Below are 20,138 nucleotides of genomic sequence, written 5' to 3'. Positions count from 1 at the left end.
CGTTCCCGTACCGTCGATGTTCCCGTGACATATACATATTCGGATACATTTTGTATGCAACGATGTTTCCAAAACTTCCCGTCCGGGTAAAATCCCGTCACGTATGCAGCGGCCTTTAATATCAAGAAAGAAATAACATTTATATAACTAACCGGATGCATCTGCTGAGGTTGTTGTAGAGCCGTTCTAGAACCTTCCGCCTCCACGACCACCTGTTCCATATAGCCCGTGTTTGCTGAAATACATTTTTAATAAAAAATAAAAAAAATATTATTTTCAAGTTTATTAGGATAACAACAGCGGACTCCGCACTAGGCACAACCGTTTAGAGCGAATATACAATGAAAAAAAGAGCGTGTTCCGAGCACACGTGTCAGAAGGGAAACTTCTTTGGTGAAAAATGAAACTTCAAGATTCAAAGACAGCAAAATCGTCCCCATGACGTGACGGTATTACCGCGACCTTGAAATTTTATCCTCAACGCGCTTAAACAAGTTTCACATCAAAAATAAAACTCAATATATATAATAAAAACATATAATAAAATCGTAGGAAAGTCAAATCTATACATTGAATATTTTTTTTAAAGAATACTTGAGGCGTGATCTACAATAGATACCGAAGCCAAAAATACAGTTATCTTCACGGTAGTCTGTTTGTTGATAAAATCAAAAAGTACTGTATGACACCTGAAGAATTATAGATTTTATCACGGAAATACCACGCAAACATGCGGGTTTTTCTTTGACTACGCGGGCCGACAGCTAGTTAATAGTAAACACTAACCTGTGGTAGTGCTGGGCGTGTTCCCGGTGTTCTCGCAGCCAAACAGACAGTGTTGTACCGTCCATCGGGGCTCGAACGGTATGTGCGTTTTCACCTGAAAATTTCAATGTCACTTTTTATTGAAAAACCTCTGTATACAAAAATGAATCCCTATTTCCCTTGGTCACGGCATCACGCGTGAACGGGTGGACTGATTTCAATAATTCTTTTTTTTTTATAATATTCCTTGAAGTACGAGGATGGTTATTATGGGGAGAAAACGTAAATATGTACCACGGGCAAAGCCGGGGCGGACCCCTAGTACATGATGAAAGCTCGATATTATATGCCTGTACACCTTGCTGAACAGGCACGAGCACTCCTGCGTCGACGTGCCGTACTTGCATATCCGCTATCCGCTACAACACACGCACCTTGAGCTCAGTGGTGAGCATCAGTATGTGTCGGCACGGCAGCCGGTACACCTTGCTGAACAGGCACGAGCACTCCTGCGTCGACGTGCCGTACTTGCATATCCGCTATCCGCTACAACACACGCACCTTGAGCTCAGTGGTGAGCATCAGTATGTGTCGGCACGGCAGCCGGTACACCTTGCTGAACAGGCACGAGCACTCCTGCGTCGACGTGCCGTACTTGCATATCCGCTATCCGCTACAACACACGCACCTTGAGCTCAGTGGTGAGCATCAGTATGTGTCGGCACGGCAGCCGGTACACCTTGCTGAACAGGCACGAGCACTCCTGCGTCGACGTGCCGTACTTGCATATCCGCTATCCGCTACAACACACGCACCTTGAGCTCAGTGGTGAGCATCAGTATGTGTCGGCACGGCAGCCGGTACACCTTGCTGAACAGGCACGAGCACTCCTGCGTCGACGTGCCGTACTTGCATATCCGCTATCCGCTACAACACACGCACCTTGAGCTCAGTGGTGAGCATCAGTATGTGTCGGCACGGCAGCCGGTACACCTTGCTGAACAGGCACGAGCACTCCTGCGTCGACGTGCCGTACTTGCATATCGCCGCGCTGCTGTGTCTTCTGGGGACAAGCGTTGTTATCAATAATCGATTAGAAAATCTAAATTTTTATGGATTTCAAATGTAATTTATTTCACTATATTATTAATCCAAACACTTTAGAGCGAGCGTATTCACGGGGAGAGAAAAAATTATGTTTTTATGTTTGCAATAAAAGTGATATGATAAAAAAACAGTAGGATTTTATGAATATCGATTTTAAGTCGATAATTATCATTATGACATCAAATGTATGGGTAGTAAAGTTTGAATTACAAATATTATAAGACAGAGAACCATAGCGCAGATATAAATATGGCGGTAACATTCTACTTGACTATGTTTTGTTCGTATGTAATGTTTGAAAATATCTCGACAAAAGCGAATCAATTTTTATACTGAGATAGATTAGGTTTTTCGAGTAATCTGCTTAAACAAAAGCTCATCTATAAGAGTCCGACTTGTGACTTGTGATCATAGGGTTTGTAAATTCGCTCCCCGTCTTAACAATAACACCATTTAGAGAACACGATTTCTTCTAACTATTGGTCGGATAAAGTTGTATATATTCTCTGTAGCGAAAACATTTCGCTTGCGCGATTCAGAGCGAGGTGTCTATATGTGCGTACATGCGTAGAGGTGTGCATAACAGGTTCATGTGCGTATTTCTCTGCGTGTATCTGTGTGCCTGTTCATGAGAGTATGTGTAAGTGCATGCGTCCGTGTGTGTGTGGAGTTCGTTCGCGAGTATCTGTTTGTGTGTGTGTTGTATTGTTGTTTGTTTGATGACGTATAACTAACTCGGTGTGTGTATGTGTGTATCACATACCTGCCGGCTCTGTCGTCGAGACACTTCTGCGCCAACTTTGTCTGGTGGCTCATTAAATTGTACGCGTACTGCGTAATCGTGTCCGTAGGCGAGAGCTTTAGCGATTCCGTCTCCTGTAAAAGTCAGTCAATATTAATAATTAGATTGAAATAATATTTAATATATGGACCTTAAGTTATCCCAGTTAATTAATTTTTGAATAAAAAACGAATCATTGAACCTCCAAAAAATAATAAAACAGTGGAATTGAGAACCTCCTACTTTTTTAAAGCGGTTGAAAAATACACTCATATCTTAGATACTAAAGACAATATAATAAATTCGTAAATAAATGAAAACTGTACATTGAATATTTTTTTAAAAGAATACTCGGGGCGTGATCTACAATCGATATCGAAGCCAAAAATATATTTTAGAAATTTTGTCTGTTTGTCTGTATGTATATCCGTACTGAACTCAAAAAGTACTGTATGGTTTACTTCAAATTAGGTACAAGTTCCCGTTCCCGGAAATCCCATGGAAACGGGAACTGTGCGGGGTTTATCTTCGACTTTACGGGCGAAGTCACTGGCGTAAAGTTAGTTTAACAATACTTTTCATACAAAAACAATCGTCATACATATAACACTACACTCACCCGCAGTCTATTCAACGAGAACGTCCGTCTCTCTTCCTCCAGTTGATTGGCCACGTTGAAGAACAGGGACACAAAGTCGTCCGGCTGCATGTAGTTGCGTATCGCGCTGTTGAACTTGCCCACCAGACGCTCTAGACCCTGGAAGCGATGTGATCACGAATTAGTATTTATATTTTATTATATTCTTTGCCATATTAAGATATATTTTGTACAATAAAATTGTAATATTGACATGATTTGAAAAGAGCAACTATGGAGTTTCTTGCCGGTTCTTCTCCATAGATACTGCTTTCCGAATCGGTGGTAAATGTTAAAAATATGTAATTGAATAAATAAATGTTTGAGTTTGAGTTTATTAGTTAATTACAAAAATATAGCGTGTGTACCGAGCACACGTGTCAGAAGTGAAACTTCTTTCGTAAGATGCAAATATGCCAATATCTTCAGCTTACTCCATGTCGTGACGGTATTGCCATGATACTATTTAATATATTCTCAACGCGATTAAACAAGTTTCACTATTCAAAAACCGTAACGTTTTGATTAAGGTGATTGCTACGATCTGTTCCCAGCCAATGTCCCGCTAGATGGCGCTGAATTCTACATTTCTAGTTTATTTGAGTTTTTGCGTAATTGGAAAAGATTAAGGTCGTAGGAATAGTCATGGCGATTACTGAATATTATATTTTATTTAAATATGTCATATCATTGCCTTAAAATCCACCCAATTCGGTAAAACCATGCGTTTTAACATCTGTCATTGCATACAGGGTCGTTTACACACACAGACGTATACAAAAATGATAAAGATTGAACTCTAGATGGCGTGAATGTAAAACAAGTTTGGCGTGTATGTATTTGAGTAGTTAGTAGCATATTATATTCTGAATTTCTGATCCATGCCTATTCACTCAAAACTACCTAATAACACTAATGATTTGTAACAGTAAATTATTTCAATAGGTAGGTATTTGAACATTTCCCAACAAGACACAAGATACAATAACAAATCTAATACACTATTTATTATTTTATTATTTACTAGCGGTCCGCCCCGGCTTCGCCCGTGGTACATGTTTACGTTTTCTCTCCATAAGAAGTAAGAACCATCCTCGTACTTCAAGGAATATAATAAAAAAAGAATTATCGAAATCGGTTCAGCCGTTCTCGAGTTATGCGCTTACCAACACATTTTGCGATTCATTTTTATATTAGACTAGCGGTCCGCCCCGGCTTCGCCCGTGGTACATGTTTACGTTTTCTCTACATAAGAACCATCCTCGTACTTCAAGGAATATAATAAAAAAAGAATTATCGAAATCGGTTCAGCCGTTCTCGAATTATGCGCTTACCAACACATTTTGCGATTCATTTATATATATATAAGATTATGTGAAAATAACCAGGAAGGTGAAAAACATATTTACGAAAACATAGTAACATATGGCTGTCGCTACAATAATTATATTTCAATTTTATCTTTTTATACCTAGTAGAACTGGCCGACGAATAAAAAAAATCGTATTAGAATACAATATATTACGGAACAAAAAAAGGATTGTAACTGAATTAGGTAGGTATGTTTGTTTCTGGGCGCACCGTTTTCGACGACGCGACGCGACGCGCGACGTAAGCGTATAGGTATAGGTACCTACTTTGCTAAAACAAACTAATAAAATTGTGTGTCTGTCTGAAAATTCGGAAAAGCATATTTTGCAAGTTTGTGATTACTTTGATAGTTTACCGATTTATAATAATTGTAATTGTAATTGTATAATATATAATTTGCAATGTGGTGAAATTTCATAAAAATCACGGGCCAATTTTTTGTTTTGAATCCCACCGAAAATATAATTGCGTTATTAGAATAATTAATTACTATACCTACCCACGATCAATTATAACAATATAGTCTCAAATGCATACTAGAGAAATATTGCAATTTGATTCAATTAAAATGCATAGCGTACAAAAATAAATTCACAACACAAGAAATTCCGCGCGCAAATCATAGCGCGTGTCAATGAAATCAAGAATGTTTTATATCAAGCCGACGCGGACGAGCGACGACGCGACGCCGAACAAAAGTACCTACGACGGACGACCACGCTTCGAGTTGCTAAACACACAGCCAAACAACAATAATGAGTAATAAATTGTTTACAAAAAAAACAAGTTTTCCATTTTTCTGTATGAGTAGACAGAACTTCAAAACGCCACCTGCTACGGTTTATATTATGAACGATGGTTATAAAAATAAAAGTTATATTTGTTGGTGTAAACTATTTTATTGATCAATAATTTTGGAATTTAAAACTGTCAACATTGATTACAATAAAACGCAGTTTTATTTTATTACACTATTGTTTTTTTATCAAAACATGTATTTGAAGTACCATATAATATTATGCTGATCCAAGCATTTTCACTCAAAACTAATATCACTAATGATTTGTAAAAGTAAATTATTTCAATATACATTTCATAACCAACAAGTAAGAATAATTATTATTATTCCTACCTACAACAACAAACCTAAAACACTATTTACTATGGGAAAATAACCAGGAAGGTGAAAAACATTATATTATTATTTACGATTTCGACGCACTCGACTTTTAGTAAAATATAGTAGGTAAACATAATATTATGGTTTTGATTTTTGCTACTAGTATAAGAAAACTGCGTGTTCAAACTACTTGTTTGTCTGTCTGAAAATTCGGAAGTACTTTGGTAGTTTACCGATTTATAATAATATTGTATATATCGTTGTTTAAAAAATATTCAAACACAATAAAATATGATATACTGATTTATCACTGGTTTCAGTGATGAACTGATGAGTCAATGTTAGCCACTATACTTTCGTCATACGTGTGTATGATTGATGTGATTTGCAACGTGGTGATATTTCAGAAAAATCACGGGTCAAATTGTCCCACCGAAAATATAACTGCGTTATAAGAATAACTATACCTACGATAAATTATACATAATACAATATAGTCTCAAATGCATACTAGTGAAATATTTTATTTGAATCAATAAAATAAATAAAAAAATAAAAAATAATAATAATACAAAAATAAATTCACAACACAAGAAAATCCGCGCGCAAATCATAGCGCGTGACAATGAAATCAAGAACTTTCGAGCCGACGCGACGCGGACGACGAAGGAGCCTAACAAAAGTACCTACAATCATAGGCGGCTCGTGACAAAATTGTATGGCCGTGTTCACTTGAAATAAAACAACGAAAATAGGTACCTACAATAGCGTTAGCAGTACAAAAAAAATGAGCACCACATTATAAATGTCTATTTAATATTTATACACTAAAAATTATAGAGTATTTCAAAACGAATTCAATTATTATTTAGCAATAATTAGAAAATCCCCGAATTTGCATTCGTGATCGTATTCATAGTGTTTGTCTACACTAATATTATAAAGAGGAAAACTTTGTTTGTTTGTTTGATTGTAATGAATAGGCTCATAAACTACTGGACATTTTACCAATGTTTGCAAGTTTGTGATTACTTTGATAGTTTACCGATTTATAATAATTGTATACTTATATCATTGTTTAAAAATATTCAAACACAATATGATATAGGTACTGATTTATCACTGGTTTCAGTGATGAACTGATGAGTCAATGTTAGCCACAATACTAATCACTTTCGTCATACATGTGTATGAACTATGATTGATGTGATTTGCAATGTGGTGAAATTTCATAAAAATCACGGGCCAATTTTTTGTTTTGAATCCCACCGAAAATACATATATTACTAATTGCGTTATTAGAATAATTAATTACTATACCCACGATCAATTATTACAATTTACAATATAGTCTCAAATGCATACTAGAGAAACATTGCAATTTGAATCAATTAAAATGCATAGCATACAAAAATAAATTCACAACACAAGAAATTCCGCGCGCAAATCATAGCGCGTGTCAATGAAATCAAGAATGTAATTTATATCAAGCCGACGACGACGCCGAACTAAAGTACCTACAGTACCATTTACCTTCAGTGTACAATACAGTTTACAGACCTACGACGGACGAACAATAATGAGTAATAAATTGTTTACAAAAAAAAACATAGTTTCTAAGGTCATTAGTTTTATTTTATTTTATTGTTATTTTCTTTGAACGATTGGAAATGAAATTACTCAATTTTTACACAGAACTTTGATTTATTAGAATTATGCTCATTATGTATAAGATAACGAACGCGAATGCACGACATCTAGCGCGTCTTATGTCTAAACATCGCCTTTCGTTTAGACATTGACGCGCTAGATCTGTAATAAGTATATAGTCTATGCGCTAGATGTCGTGCTTTATGTCGTGTTTCGCTTGGCAAAAGTCACGCACACTACTGTAGAAGTGTCAAATTTTTCCGGTATTTTACTGTTGTTTTTCTAAGTAAATATTGTAAATTATTGATTAAAAAGGTCGAACGCGCACACATTTCATTATAGAGAAGTGATAAAATGATTAGTTTTAAAGAAATAGTGTCTGTGTTAAGTGTTTAGAGGTAATCAAAAATGTATGGAGGGACGGTCGGAACATCCACCTTAAGGATATAACAATAATTTCGCGATGAGTATGTTTTGACGTGACGTCACGACGCGGTGTGAGCTATTTTTCGTTCCTTCTAAAACTATCGACAAAGTATTCGTATCGTCATCAAACCATTTGTAAAGCAAGTTAAATCGCCCCTGCTATGCGTAAAAGGAACAAATTTTTGAAGTGAAACTTCATGAAAAAAAATTAGCGTAACATTTTTTCGTTACGCGTGACAGTTTTCCGTTGCGCGCCATCTTTTTCTTATCCCTACCACGCGTGATTCGACGTATTTCTGTAAAGTTGCATATAGTAAATCATTTTTTCAAAAATAAGGTTATAAAAAATTATTCTTAAAATGATCTCTTAAAATGATTGCAGACAGATTCGAATTTCGATTGTGTGTACTTGCACCATTGTGAGCAAGTACACACATCTTATATTAATAAAAATAAAATGACTAATTATAAATGGTAAAATATTCAATAATGATAATATTTAAATTAATGTAAATGTAAACTGTATAAAAACAATGTAAACTAACAAAGTAATTAAGAAATTATACTCATAAGTGGACCTCTGTTGTTCTATTAATAAATAAATAATAATAATAAAGAAGTTTCCCTTCTTACGTGTGAACACTAAGTACACGCACACTTTTTTTTACACGTAATTATGACTTGTTCTCGATATTAATACTTTACATTTTAGTTCTTGCGTTTTATAGCTATTCTGTGGACATCTGAACCCTGAAAACTTCGATAATTTGAAACATCTCTTACACCCCGATGTGCCTGTGTACAGACAGACAGACAGACAGACACACACCTTGTGCAGTATGTTGGTGTAGTTGTCCTGCTCGAGCCACGAGTCGAACTTGGCCACAGCTTCGCCGGGCCGCGTGAGCAGCTCCCACAGCCGCAGCGTGCCTGCGCCCGTGCCGATTATACCGCGTTTTAATACCTGTAAAAATTAAATTTATAAAAATTAACTAGCTGTTGCCCGCAGCTTCGCTTGCGTGGAAAATATAAATTTTCATGTTTTCATACCCTATGTTACCCCTTCAGGGAATGAATTTTTTAAAATCCTTTCTTAGGGGACGCCTACGTTATAACATGCCAAATTTCAGCCCGATACGTCCAGTGGTTTGGGGTGTGCGTTGATAGATCACTATATCAGTCACCTTTGTGTTTTATATATATAGATTTATTTATTTAGTAACACTTAATTGTGCTGGCATACAAATAAATATTTAAAATTGAAACTTATAACTAGTCCAGTACAGAAGGCGGCCTTATCACTCGAGAGTGTCAACCTACTGTGTGAATGTATCGTGAATCTAATCGTAGGGCGGGCATTGTTGCATTGCACACAGGTAAATTGTTTTTTTTTAAGCTATTGCATAGCTTCTATCGCGGGCCTTGAGCGCGGGGACCGAATCGAGAAATTCCGTAACGAAAAAACCTCACGCTCCCCACTCCGACGGGCGGAGGTGTGGCTTGAAGGCATAGCATGCAATAGCTTTACCGCGGCAGTCCCCCGAGTGCCACACGTATTTTTTTATAGTCTCTTATTAATTACAGTCGTACTGTAATTGATACGAATAAATGTACTGTAATTAATTAAACGCGTAAATCCATTAACACGAAGCATGCCTGCCATGTGTCCGCCATATTCAAAAACAGAAAAATGTTTGATTCATATTATGTGTATGTGTTCGATTCAAACTTATTGTCGGCTCGGAACAACGTACGATCCGATGTGTAGAAAACTATTTTAGATACTAGCTTCCACCCGCGACTCCGTCCGCGCGGAAAAATTAAGATTTATTTTTTTATACGTATTTTTCCGGGATAAAAAGTATTCTATTTTATGCCCAGGATAATAAGGTATATTATACCAAGTTTCATCGAAATCGAACCGTTAGTTTTCACGTGATGTCTTCACATACAGACAGACAGACAGACAGACAAAAATTTTTTTAATCACATAATATTTGGGTTTGGTATCCACCCAGTAACACCCCTGCTATATTTTATTTATTCAATATTTTCAATGTACAGAATTGACCCTTCCACAGATTTATTATATGTATAGATTAGTGGGACATTGAGGTACGGGTATCTGCGCGAACGTGCACTCGCAGCTAACTTCCGAGCCGCCATTAAGTTTGAATCGAACTAACACAAACATAATATGAATGAAACATTTTTATGTTTTTGAAAATGGCGGACACATGGCAGGCATGCTTCCTGTAGATTTATGCGTTGGCGCTCAACGCGGCGTATGCATGGAAGAGTATTATTTCGTGACTTTTTGTGTGTTGTTCATTATTATAACATTACAGAGAATCTTCGAACGCATTAAAAACAATGAAAAAATGCTCTACGCTTGTTTACACTAAAATAATTTGACATTGTGGGGTTAGAATGAGCATTCGCTCGTTTGATGTAAATGCACCGTCACAGTGGCGCTTGCGTGATGCACCTGTAGACGACAGAAAAGTCGAGTGTACGTGTGGGAGTGGCGCTATCTGTAGTTACGTGCGTATGTTGTTTGCATTGTTGCATTGTACACAGGTACATTGTTTTTTGAAGTGAAACTTCTTTAGCGGGGTTGGAAAAAAATTTAGTGTAACATTTTTTCGTTACGCGTGACATTTTTCCGTTACGCGCCATCTTTTTCTTATACCTACCACGCGTGATTCTATGTATTTCTGTAAAGTTGCATATAGTAAATTATTTTTTCAAAAATAAGGTTATAAAGAAGTTTCACTTCTTACGTGTGTACACTAGTACACGGACACTTTTTTTTTGTGTGGTCTCTCGATGTTAGCCAGAAGGGCTTCTACATGTTAACCCTCGTGCCGTCGGCGCGGGCGGGTGTGTGGGGGGTGTGCGGGGTGTGCGGGGTGTGGGGGGTGTGCGGGGTGTGCGGCGTGTGGGGGGTGTGCGGGGTGTGCGGGGTGTGCGGCGTGTGGGGGGTGTGCGGCGTGTGGGGGGTGTGCGGGGTGTGCGGGGTGGGGGTGTGGGGGGCGCACCTGCAGCTGCGCGGGCGTGTGGTCGCCGCGCAGCAGCGCCAGCGCGTAGGTCTTGGCGCGCGCGGCGCAGTCGTGCGGCGCGAGCGCGGCGCCGCCGTCGGCGCGGGCGGGTGTGTGCGGGGTGTGCGGGGTGTGCGGGGTGTGCGGGGTGGGGGTGTGGGGGGCGCACCTGCAGCTGCGCGGGCGTGTGGTCGCCGCGCAGCAGCGCCAGCGCGTAGGTCTTGGCGCGCGCGGCGCAGTCGTGCGGCGCGAGCGCGGCGCCGCCGTCGGCGCGGGCGGGTGTGTGCGGGGTGTGCGGGGTGTGCGGGGTGTGCGGGGGGGGGGTGTGGGGGGCGCACCTGCAGCTGCGCGGGCGTGTGGTCGCCGCGCAGCAGCGCCAGCGCGTAGGTCTTGGCGCGCGCGGCGCAGTCGTGCGGCGCGAGCGCGGCGCCGCCGTCGGCGCGGGCGGGTGTGTGCGGGGTGTGCGGGGTGTGCGGGGTGTGCGGGGTGGGGGTGTGGGGGGCGCACCTGCAGCTGCGCGGGCGTGTGGTCGCCGCGCAGCAGCGCCAGCGCGTAGGTCTTGGCGCGCGCGGCGCAGTCGTGCGGCGCGAGCGCGGCGCCGCCGTCGGCGCGGGCGGCCGCTGCGGCGAGCCGGCCCAGCGCGCGCGCCGCCTGCCACACCGAGCACGACGTGTGCGCCGCGGGGAACGCCGCGCTCACCGACTGCAAGCGACAACGGGAGACGCGTCAATAGGCCAGTCGAGAGATACAAAGCGACGCACGGTGGGCCCAATTTAGGCTGGTTGCAGAGCTTGACCGACCGTCAGTGCGTACCGTCGGTCCTGACGGCATCAACAATGTGTATGACTATGACACTATTGCGCATGACAATACGCGTGCGTATGGTCGATCTAGCTATGAACGGTTTTATGAATTTCCATACATATGACAAGCGCGACTGACGTACGCACTGATGGTCGGCCAAGCTCTGCAACGAGCCTTAAGTTTCATGGGCATAGGATTCAATCCGGCATCGCGCTGATATTTTTTTTTTTTCAAGACAGATTATTTCAATCGACTTTTTCTACTGGTAAAAATCCCCTAGGCGTAATAAAAAATTGCAGGACGCAACGTTGTCAGTCACTTAAACAAATATTAAACGCCTAGGGGATTTTTGCTATTAGAAAAAGTTGATAGGTGCTCAATAATCTGTCTTGAAAAACAAAAACCAGCGCGATAGACCTACATTGAATCCTGTGCTCATGAATTGGGCCGTTGGTGCGACGTAGTGAAGCATTAGCCGCGCGGAAAATATTCGCCGCATAGGCGCAATATCCCCAACGTCCGCATGAGCACAAGTTTACAATTATTAATACAATTATTTTTTAATATTTTTCTGAGATTATTCATAAAATTTATAAATGGCACTTGAGAAATAAAATTCTATAAATTCTAAATAGCACTGCAAAATAATATAAAGTGAAATCAAGCCACATACCGTCAATTTTAAATGAAAAGGAAATAAAAAAGATAATCCTTTTTAACAAAATAGCAACATTTCAAACCAGATTTTATACCGATATTATTATATTATATTAATTTTGTACCAACCTGATGGTTCTTAGTGGGGTCGCATACAACGCACCGCACCTGTCTCCACGCGGGATTGCAAGATTTAAATGTATCCAACAGCCAAGTGAGATCTTCGCCTATCAATGTTGATATACCTGCAAATTATAAATAAAAGCATTTTACATAAAATCAGAGAAATGAATTTTCATAACATGCAACAAAATATATTTAAAAATATACAAAAAAAACTTACCGCCGCTTACAATAACAGATTTCCCGTTGCCATCCTCGGCTAGGAACAACGTGACATTATGCTTTATACTGGGATTGCCCGTCCCGCCGACCATCGGTATGGCCGTGTTGAACTCTATGCCTGAAAATATTTTGAATATACATAAGATTATGAGAGTTCTTCATAAATTATGTTTGAGGATGTTTTGTAAATCAATATTACAATAAAGCAAGTTTTACTGTCAGTAAAGAGTTCGAAAAAAATTCATTTCTGCTCCACACGACGAGCGCATGTCAAATGACTGAAGCGAGGTTGCCGCTACGCACTAAGAGGGCGACTGACGCGACGTTGCCGCTCCGAACGACGAGAGAGCGCAAGTCGGCAATTGACGCGATGTTGCCGCTCCGCATGACGAGGGAGCTAATTCGACGTTGCCGCTCCGCACGATGAACAGCTGACGTGAAATTGCCGCTTCGCACGACAAGCTAGCTAACGCGACGTTGCCACTCCGCACGACAAACGCGTGACAAGCGGCAACGTCGCGTCAGTCGCTTTTTTGTTTTTATGCAAGCATTCGTCTTGAGGTGCTTATCTCGTGGACAATAGGCGTTTGTATAAGACAAGTTGTATGATAGAACTGACCTGTCTCAATACAAAGGAACTGTGGTACTGCATTAAATGCCATCTGCATGTTTGGCGTCGTGAAATAAACGCACTGTATACATCCCGATGGAGAGTGCAGCAGCTTCACACCGGCATCTGAAAATATATAAAACGTAAATTAAATACGAACATAATATTACTAAAACTTAAAATATCTGAAATATGTATGAAATTTGATGTTACTATAAAAACATTGTACCTTTAATAAATAACTCTAGCACAGAATACATAATAGTCGCTAAACGCTACAGAACGGACACTCTCCGCCTCCCGCCAATATTAAACACTTACCTCACCCCGCACGATCAGACATAAAATGGTCCATATTTTTCTACAGGGACGATACGCAACGAAGATTGACAACATTAATCAAATTGACTTAAAGTAATTTTATTATTTTGGATTTCTGATTATCGTTTTTCGTAGAAAATGGTTAGATATTGTGCTGTTTACGGATGTATTTCATCAGAAAAACGCGAATTTTTTTTTACGCTAGTCAAAAATGTGCCAACCATAAAGCGTTAACACACACATTTGCAGTCTCTACAGTGTGACTGTCAAAACGATAATTTTGTATGGAGTGTCCGGGGTGTGACTCTAGTAAAAACGAGGTACGCGGCTAGTCCCTTGATAAATACTTCAAATAACATCTTACCATAGTTCAACTGCAGTTTTCGCACAACAAAGTCGAACTTCTGGTTGAGCCAGCGCACCGCGTTCGCGCCGGTTCCTACCAGTTGTGTCTCCGTAGTTATCACTTGGGAATCTGACCTAAAAATTAATTTATGATATTTGAGATTTTTTCATTGCCAAGAAATTATTACGAAATAAGAACAGGAAGAGAAAGAAAAATGTCTACACTTTTGGATATTCATAAAAATAAATCAAATTTTGAATTGCAGAAGAAAATAATGAAAAAAAACTGAAACAGAATATCTACATTTCAAAAGTAAAGGTTCTTACAGGTTCACTTGTGATATTGCATCAAATTCATATTTTCATCTTCCATTTCTATCTATTGAATTTTTTATAGATTCAAAAAGTAATTTATATTTTCAAAGACCATAAGGATTGGCTATATTACCTCTCACTTGCGTCTTCTGTGTTTTCAATGATCGCCACTTCATACTCCTGGGGAGCATCTACTTGGTTGTTGCTGTTTATCTCAAACTGCTGGTATGTGTTGCTTGTCTCTTCTACATGTTGCTGAAATTTGGTACCAGATTATAAATAAACTACCTGTGCTCCACGGTTTTACCTGTAGTGCTCCGCTCCTGTTGGTCTTAGCAAGATGATATATAGCCTATAGCTTGCCTTGATAAATGGGATCTAACACTCAAATAATTTTTCAAATCGGACCAGTAGTTCCTGAGATTACCTCGTTCAAACAAACTTCAGCTTTATTACTTCACTTATAATTGTCATTACATATTTTTAATATTTACCATCGATTAGGAATGCAGTATCTATAGAGAACCAAAAACCAAACAACTAGGATATCAACTCTTGGTTAGTAATAGAAACCTCCAAGTAAAAATATGATGCCAACTACACCATAGGGGTATGAATATTGTATTATGAACATTATAGTTTTTGTTAACTCTTCAAACAATAATAATTAAGAAGATAAAATACATACAAAAAGACAACTTGAGAAAATTATAACTGAATGATAAAACTTTATAACAGACAACAAACTTCTTCTATGAAAATGACCATTTATCATCTAAATTTCAATGTAAATTTTAGAAAACTGTAAACTACACCTACTGATATGATGTACAGTGTAATGTGACTTCACCAGCGTGTTTAAAACCGAAAATAACTTACATTGTTGACATCGTTCGCGCTCTGAACGAAAGAGTTGCCTTCCTCCTCTGGCTCTCCCTTGACGTCATAAATAGTGTCTGCCATAACAATACGACCCGAGGAGTCCATGGACCACATTCCACCGAACGCGAAATTCGAAGGGTTCCCGCTTTGTTCGTACAGTATCACTGTATTTGGCCCCAATTGGATTGGTTCTCCCTTCATGTTAACAAATACAGGTTGCTCAAAGTTCCCTTCCACCAATTGCCCCGTGTGGACGATCTGCTGACCCTGCTCTACGGGAACCTCGACAACTTGATTCACAACCTCCACCTTCTCCTTCTCCTCTTCGATTTTCGCGCGGTTCACCATTATCTTTGGTTTTTTCTCACTTTCCACCGTATCATCACTTTTGCGTTTAATCACAGTTTTCTTCTTATTTTTCTTGTCCATTTTAATTTATTTAATCTAACGCACTCACTCTAAAACACGGAAATATCACACTGAAATATTTCACACATGCCCTGAATTATTGGGACAAATATGCCTCGCCCAGTTTGGGCCATTGTCTAGACAGTTATGTTTAAAATCGCACAAAATATAATTTTTTATGCTATTATATGCCGTACTTTAGCATTTTGAGAGTTTGATAAACAGTATTTATTGTTTTGATAGCGTTAAAATGAGAAAAATCTGTGCGAAAAGGACAACTCACAATGGTCAATGACAATGACGCCATTTGTAATCGCGATTCGCGGTTTGTATTTATTTAATGTTGCCAGTTGCCACTGTAAAAGATTTGAAAATATTTTTAAAAGATTTCATTTATATTTAAAAATTAACTATTTTAAAATTTCTTTTGAATCAAGCAAACTGTAACAAACTATAGTAGAGCCATTTTAATAGGCAACATTTGACAGTTCAACAAAATTCAACAACGTAACCTAGTAACGACGACATAGAATAACATGATATTTCGTTTTGTTAGAACTGCACATTTGCTTTTCTTTTTTTCAACTTTTTTCAATTACGATTACATATTTATAATTATAATGACCGATACAAGTTATTTTAAGATTTCATTTTACTGATAAACCATCCTAAACATAATAAACAATTTCTGAATTGAAGAACTGACGTCGCTACAATTTTGTGTCAATAAACCTTTTTTCTTTTTAAATACTAGAGACGTTACTCTAAAAATCGAAATCTGACATCTAGAATCGAATGCATTGATTACTTGTGAATAAAAATCATCTTAAGTTAATAAATTCGATTGACAAATGTTTCAAATCCGTATCGATTAATACACTTTAATCGATGTTTTTAAGCAGGTTACCTCTCTTCGAAGATAAAATTGATAGACGTCAAATGTTGCCTATTAAATTGGCTCGACTATACATAATGTAACAAATTTAGTCTAGATAAAAAACGACGTGTGGCACTCGGGGACTGCCGCATTGTGTACCTATTGCATGCTATGCCTTCAAGCAACACCTCCGCCCGTCGGAGTGGGGAGCGTGAGGTTTTTTCGTTACGGAATTTCTCGATTCGGTCCCCGCGCTCAAGGCCCGCAATAGAAGCTATGCAATAGCTTAATAAATTAATGGAACTTATATATTGTATACGAGTATATACGTATCCTTCTGTGGTATCCTTTTTTCGAAGCTTTTTTCCTAATGCCTCCTCCACGAAGTTCCTCAGCGAAGTACTCGGCCGAAGTTGACTGAAGTCCGCGGTGCTACACTACACACTCGTTCAACTTCGCGTGGAGCGCATACGTTTATTCAGAACGAACTTCAGGTAACTTCGTGCCCTTTGACTCGGGCGCAAAAACTGGCAAAAACTGACAACAAACGGAAGTCGAGCCGAGGCTAGGCGAGGTAAAGTTGGACGAAGTAAGCCGAAGTGCCTCTCTACATTATTCTATTCGTCTAAACTCATTCAACTTCGCGAGTAATGTGGAGGAGGCAATGAGGCATAAGCTTTTTTCATTTTGATTATTTGTGATTTATATATGGGAGAACTTGGGGAGAACAAAGATGAACTTTGTTTGAATAAATGGTTTAGATCGATAACATTTCTTTAAATTATTTCACATAGTAATTTGTAGAATCCCAGAAGCTTATATCTACACACGTAGAATCTATTGTATTATAATTTTAAACATTGTTTTCAATTTTCAACTAAAAATAATTATTCATTCCAATGAATAACAAAAACACAAAAACTCTTTAAGCTTATCGAAATACCCTTGACAACCAGTGGGACTGATAAGTTATAAATCGTCATGAAACGTATACAAAACAAATCGTCAAGGACAGTACTGTCGTAACCTATTTTTTACTATCTGAATGAGATGAGTAATAAATAATTCGCTTGTAATGCTTATTCTTAATACACTTACAATCCTCGTCCAAGTGGTGTTCATCGTGTTTATGTCATTGATATCTATGAATATAATTCGACATTTTACAAGTGTTACAAAAATGGTTCTCGTCGCTCCTGCATTATTTGTTAACCACGGTGGTGGACCTCTCCCTCTATTGGGGGACGAGGAACACATAGGACTCACAAACTTTCTACGAGACGAAGTGAAGAAACATGTGAATTTTAAAGACTAATAGCGGCAGTACACATGGGGCCAAGGCGTTGGGCCAACGTGTTGGGAAAAAATGAAGGATATCAAGATTCCTGTTCACACATTGGCGTACTGATCATTCTGCATTGGCGCTTCAAAGATGGACGTAGTCCGTAGAAGTTCTTGCAGCCGCGGCAATTTATTTATACAGTGCGTTTAATAATTAATTATTACGTACATGTGCACCAATAACTCTTGAGTGTACTCTGCCGTCTGCGATGATACCATTTTCCAATCTCTATTTTCCTTTTTTTATTTCTGTATAAATGAAACATTATTAAAAAATATGTTTAGATTTTTTCAAATGTTTAAAATGTGTACATTTTACATTTAATTTAATTTTAACTACCTATAAAACGAAACTTTAAAGATTACGGACGGATGTATTGATTGGTGATATTTGATAATATTATATAAGTAATAAAGCACATTTTGATCAAAATCATGCTCATTGTATATTGTTATTTAATTTTTAAGAACAAGTAACTGTTTCATACTATTTTACTCATTTTTAATATATTCATTTTTTATCGCAAATGTATGAAAGTGAGTTATGAAAAACATCTAGAATAATATAATACTTAAATAGAAAATAAAACATCTAATTTATTGAGTCATATGGTTTTTATTTTTGTGTAGTTCATGCAGTGGATTCCAAATTATTCCTTCATGTCGATACAATTCTACGAATTGTAAAACCTCATTGCTTGTCCACATCGGCGCCGCCATCGCTATCGGAACATGGAAACGTAAATTTCATTGACGCGTAACGATACTGTCTCCACTGACGAGTAACAATAAACTGAACAAGACACCAACGTGTGAACGCTGTTTGCGGAGCGCGCCAAGATCCTTTGAAGTGTGCACAAAAAACCGACAACATTCGGTTGGCCTGCCAATATTGGCGCCAACTAGGTTAATGAAGCCAACATACCGCCAAGTAGCTCTCTACACGTTGGCTCAACCCGTTGGCCCAACACGTTGGCCCCATGTGTACTGCCACCATTAAAAGCGATTATTCTCGTGACAGCACACTGGGAGGAAGGAAAAGTAACAATATCGTCGAGTAAACATCACGATTTGTATTTCGATTACTACGGCTTCCCGCCAGAATCTTACAAGTATAAATACGATGCGCCAGGTAATCCAGAACTGGCGAAGCAAATACAAAAAACATTGTCAGAGTCTGGGATTGAAGCAAAGTTGGATCCACACAGAGGTTGGGACCACGGCGTGTTCGTACCTATGATGCTGATGAACCCAGCGGCAAACGTACCGATTGTACAAATATCAGTGCTCTCAAGCCAGGATCCCAGTGAGCATTACAAACTTGGTGAAGCATTATACAAATTCCGCAAAGAAGGTATTGCTATCATCGGATCTGGAATGTCGTATCACAACATGCGTGCGTTTATGTACGCGCGGAACCAGGACAATGTTGTAAATGAAAAGTTTGATGCGTTTTTGAATGACGCTTGTACTTCAAGTAATGATAAGCGGAGAGAACAGCTGTTGATGTGGGACGCACAGCCACAGGCGCGGGAGGCGCACCCGCCGAGAGCTGCGGAGCATTTTATGCCGTTAATCGTGATCGCTGGGGCTGGTGGGAAAGGCCCAGGTGAAAGGATATTCAATTGGGACCTTAGCAATTGTTTTAGATTGAGCGGCTTCATCTGGAAGGAAGAGTAGCTTTTATTTGTATTCATTAATTTAAAATATGGGATATAATGTATGCTTGAGGATGTGTTAGTGCCTTTTAAGTGAAAATAACTCTGAGGTTCATAAAGTTAAATTTTGATTTAAAGTAGTGCACAGGTTTTTTTTTCTGTTTTTACTTTTTTCTTCTTTTTAATTGGTTTGACAAGTGATTGATGAAGCAATAAATTTGTTATACTTGATTACTAAAATTTATTATAAATAAATATCACAATTATTTATCCCTAGATTCTTTTGATGAAGAAATGCAAACTAAATTTCAATATTTAGTTTAGTTTTAACAAAATCACTAGATACTGTATTTGTTAATTAATTTGAAATTGATATTATGATGTGTTGCATTTCTTTAAAAATATGTAAATATCAATATGGGAACTATGGTTTTTAGAATACCCATTAAAAGGCAATCTGTATAGTTACTTTTAATTAAAATAAATGATAAGGGACCATGAAATTGTTATTAGAATATTTTTTATTCAACTTAATATACAATTGTTGGCATTTCAATGTTTCATTGTTTTTTCCTCAACTTTGCAATGATTAGATTAAATATAATTCTACTGCTATCACTAGACTAAAGAACAAAATATAATTTAGCGTGCAGTTTAGATGATGATATTTTTACGTA

At 38.6% G+C, this 20,138-nt stretch overlaps 2 protein-coding genes across 2 annotated transcripts in view; one reads left to right on the top strand and one right to left on the bottom strand.

Annotated features, from left to right (window-relative positions):
* The window catches only part of LOC123702113, a 29,493-nt gene extending 13,627 nt beyond the window's left edge, over positions 1-15,866 (bottom strand). The window contains exons 1-13 of the mRNA XM_045649757.1: positions 15,175-15,866; positions 14,429-14,550; positions 14,000-14,115; positions 13,324-13,440; positions 12,703-12,822; positions 12,489-12,604; positions 11,406-11,600; positions 8,687-8,821; positions 3,273-3,410; positions 2,636-2,748; positions 1,708-1,828; positions 787-880; positions 153-235 (exon numbers count right to left, since the gene is read on the bottom strand). Coding sequence (XP_045505713.1) covers positions 153-235; positions 787-880; positions 1,708-1,828; positions 2,636-2,748; positions 3,273-3,410; positions 8,687-8,821; positions 11,406-11,600; positions 12,489-12,604; positions 12,703-12,822; positions 13,324-13,440; positions 14,000-14,115; positions 14,429-14,550; positions 15,175-15,606 — 1,902 coding nt within the window. The 5' untranslated portion in view covers positions 15,607-15,866. The remainder of the gene's footprint in view (positions 1-152; positions 236-786; positions 881-1,707; positions 1,829-2,635; positions 2,749-3,272; positions 3,411-8,686; positions 8,822-11,405; positions 11,601-12,488; positions 12,605-12,702; positions 12,823-13,323; positions 13,441-13,999; positions 14,116-14,428; positions 14,551-15,174) is intronic.
* Positions 15,867-17,382: 1,516 nt separating this feature from the next.
* Positions 17,383-20,011, top strand: LOC123702111 (dioxygenase tasH-like). Its single transcript, XM_045649756.1, has 2 exons — positions 17,383-17,774; positions 18,800-20,011. Exons 1-2 carry the CDS (start codon positions 17,538-17,540, stop codon positions 19,481-19,483), a joined length of 921 nt encoding a protein of 306 aa, XP_045505712.1. The 5' UTR covers positions 17,383-17,537; the 3' UTR covers positions 19,484-20,011.
* Positions 20,012-20,138: the final 127 nt, after the last annotated feature.

The sequence above is a fragment of the Colias croceus genome, chromosome 23 (genome assembly GCF_905220415.1).
Source record: "Colias croceus chromosome 23, ilColCroc2.1".
NCBI lineage: Eukaryota > Metazoa > Arthropoda > Insecta > Lepidoptera > Pieridae > Colias > Colias croceus.
Note: the sequence above shows the minus strand (reverse complement) of the source record. Positions and strands in the feature narration are given on the sequence as shown.

Coding starts and splice junctions, on each gene's coding strand:
- LOC123702111 (XM_045649756.1), top strand. CDS start 17,538: ATGCTTATTCTTAATACACTTACAATCCTCGTCCAAGTGGTGTTCATC. Junction 17,775..18,799: donor AACATGTGAATTTTAAAGAC/TAATAGCGGCAG, acceptor GTACTGCCACCA/TTAAAAGCGATTATTCTCGT.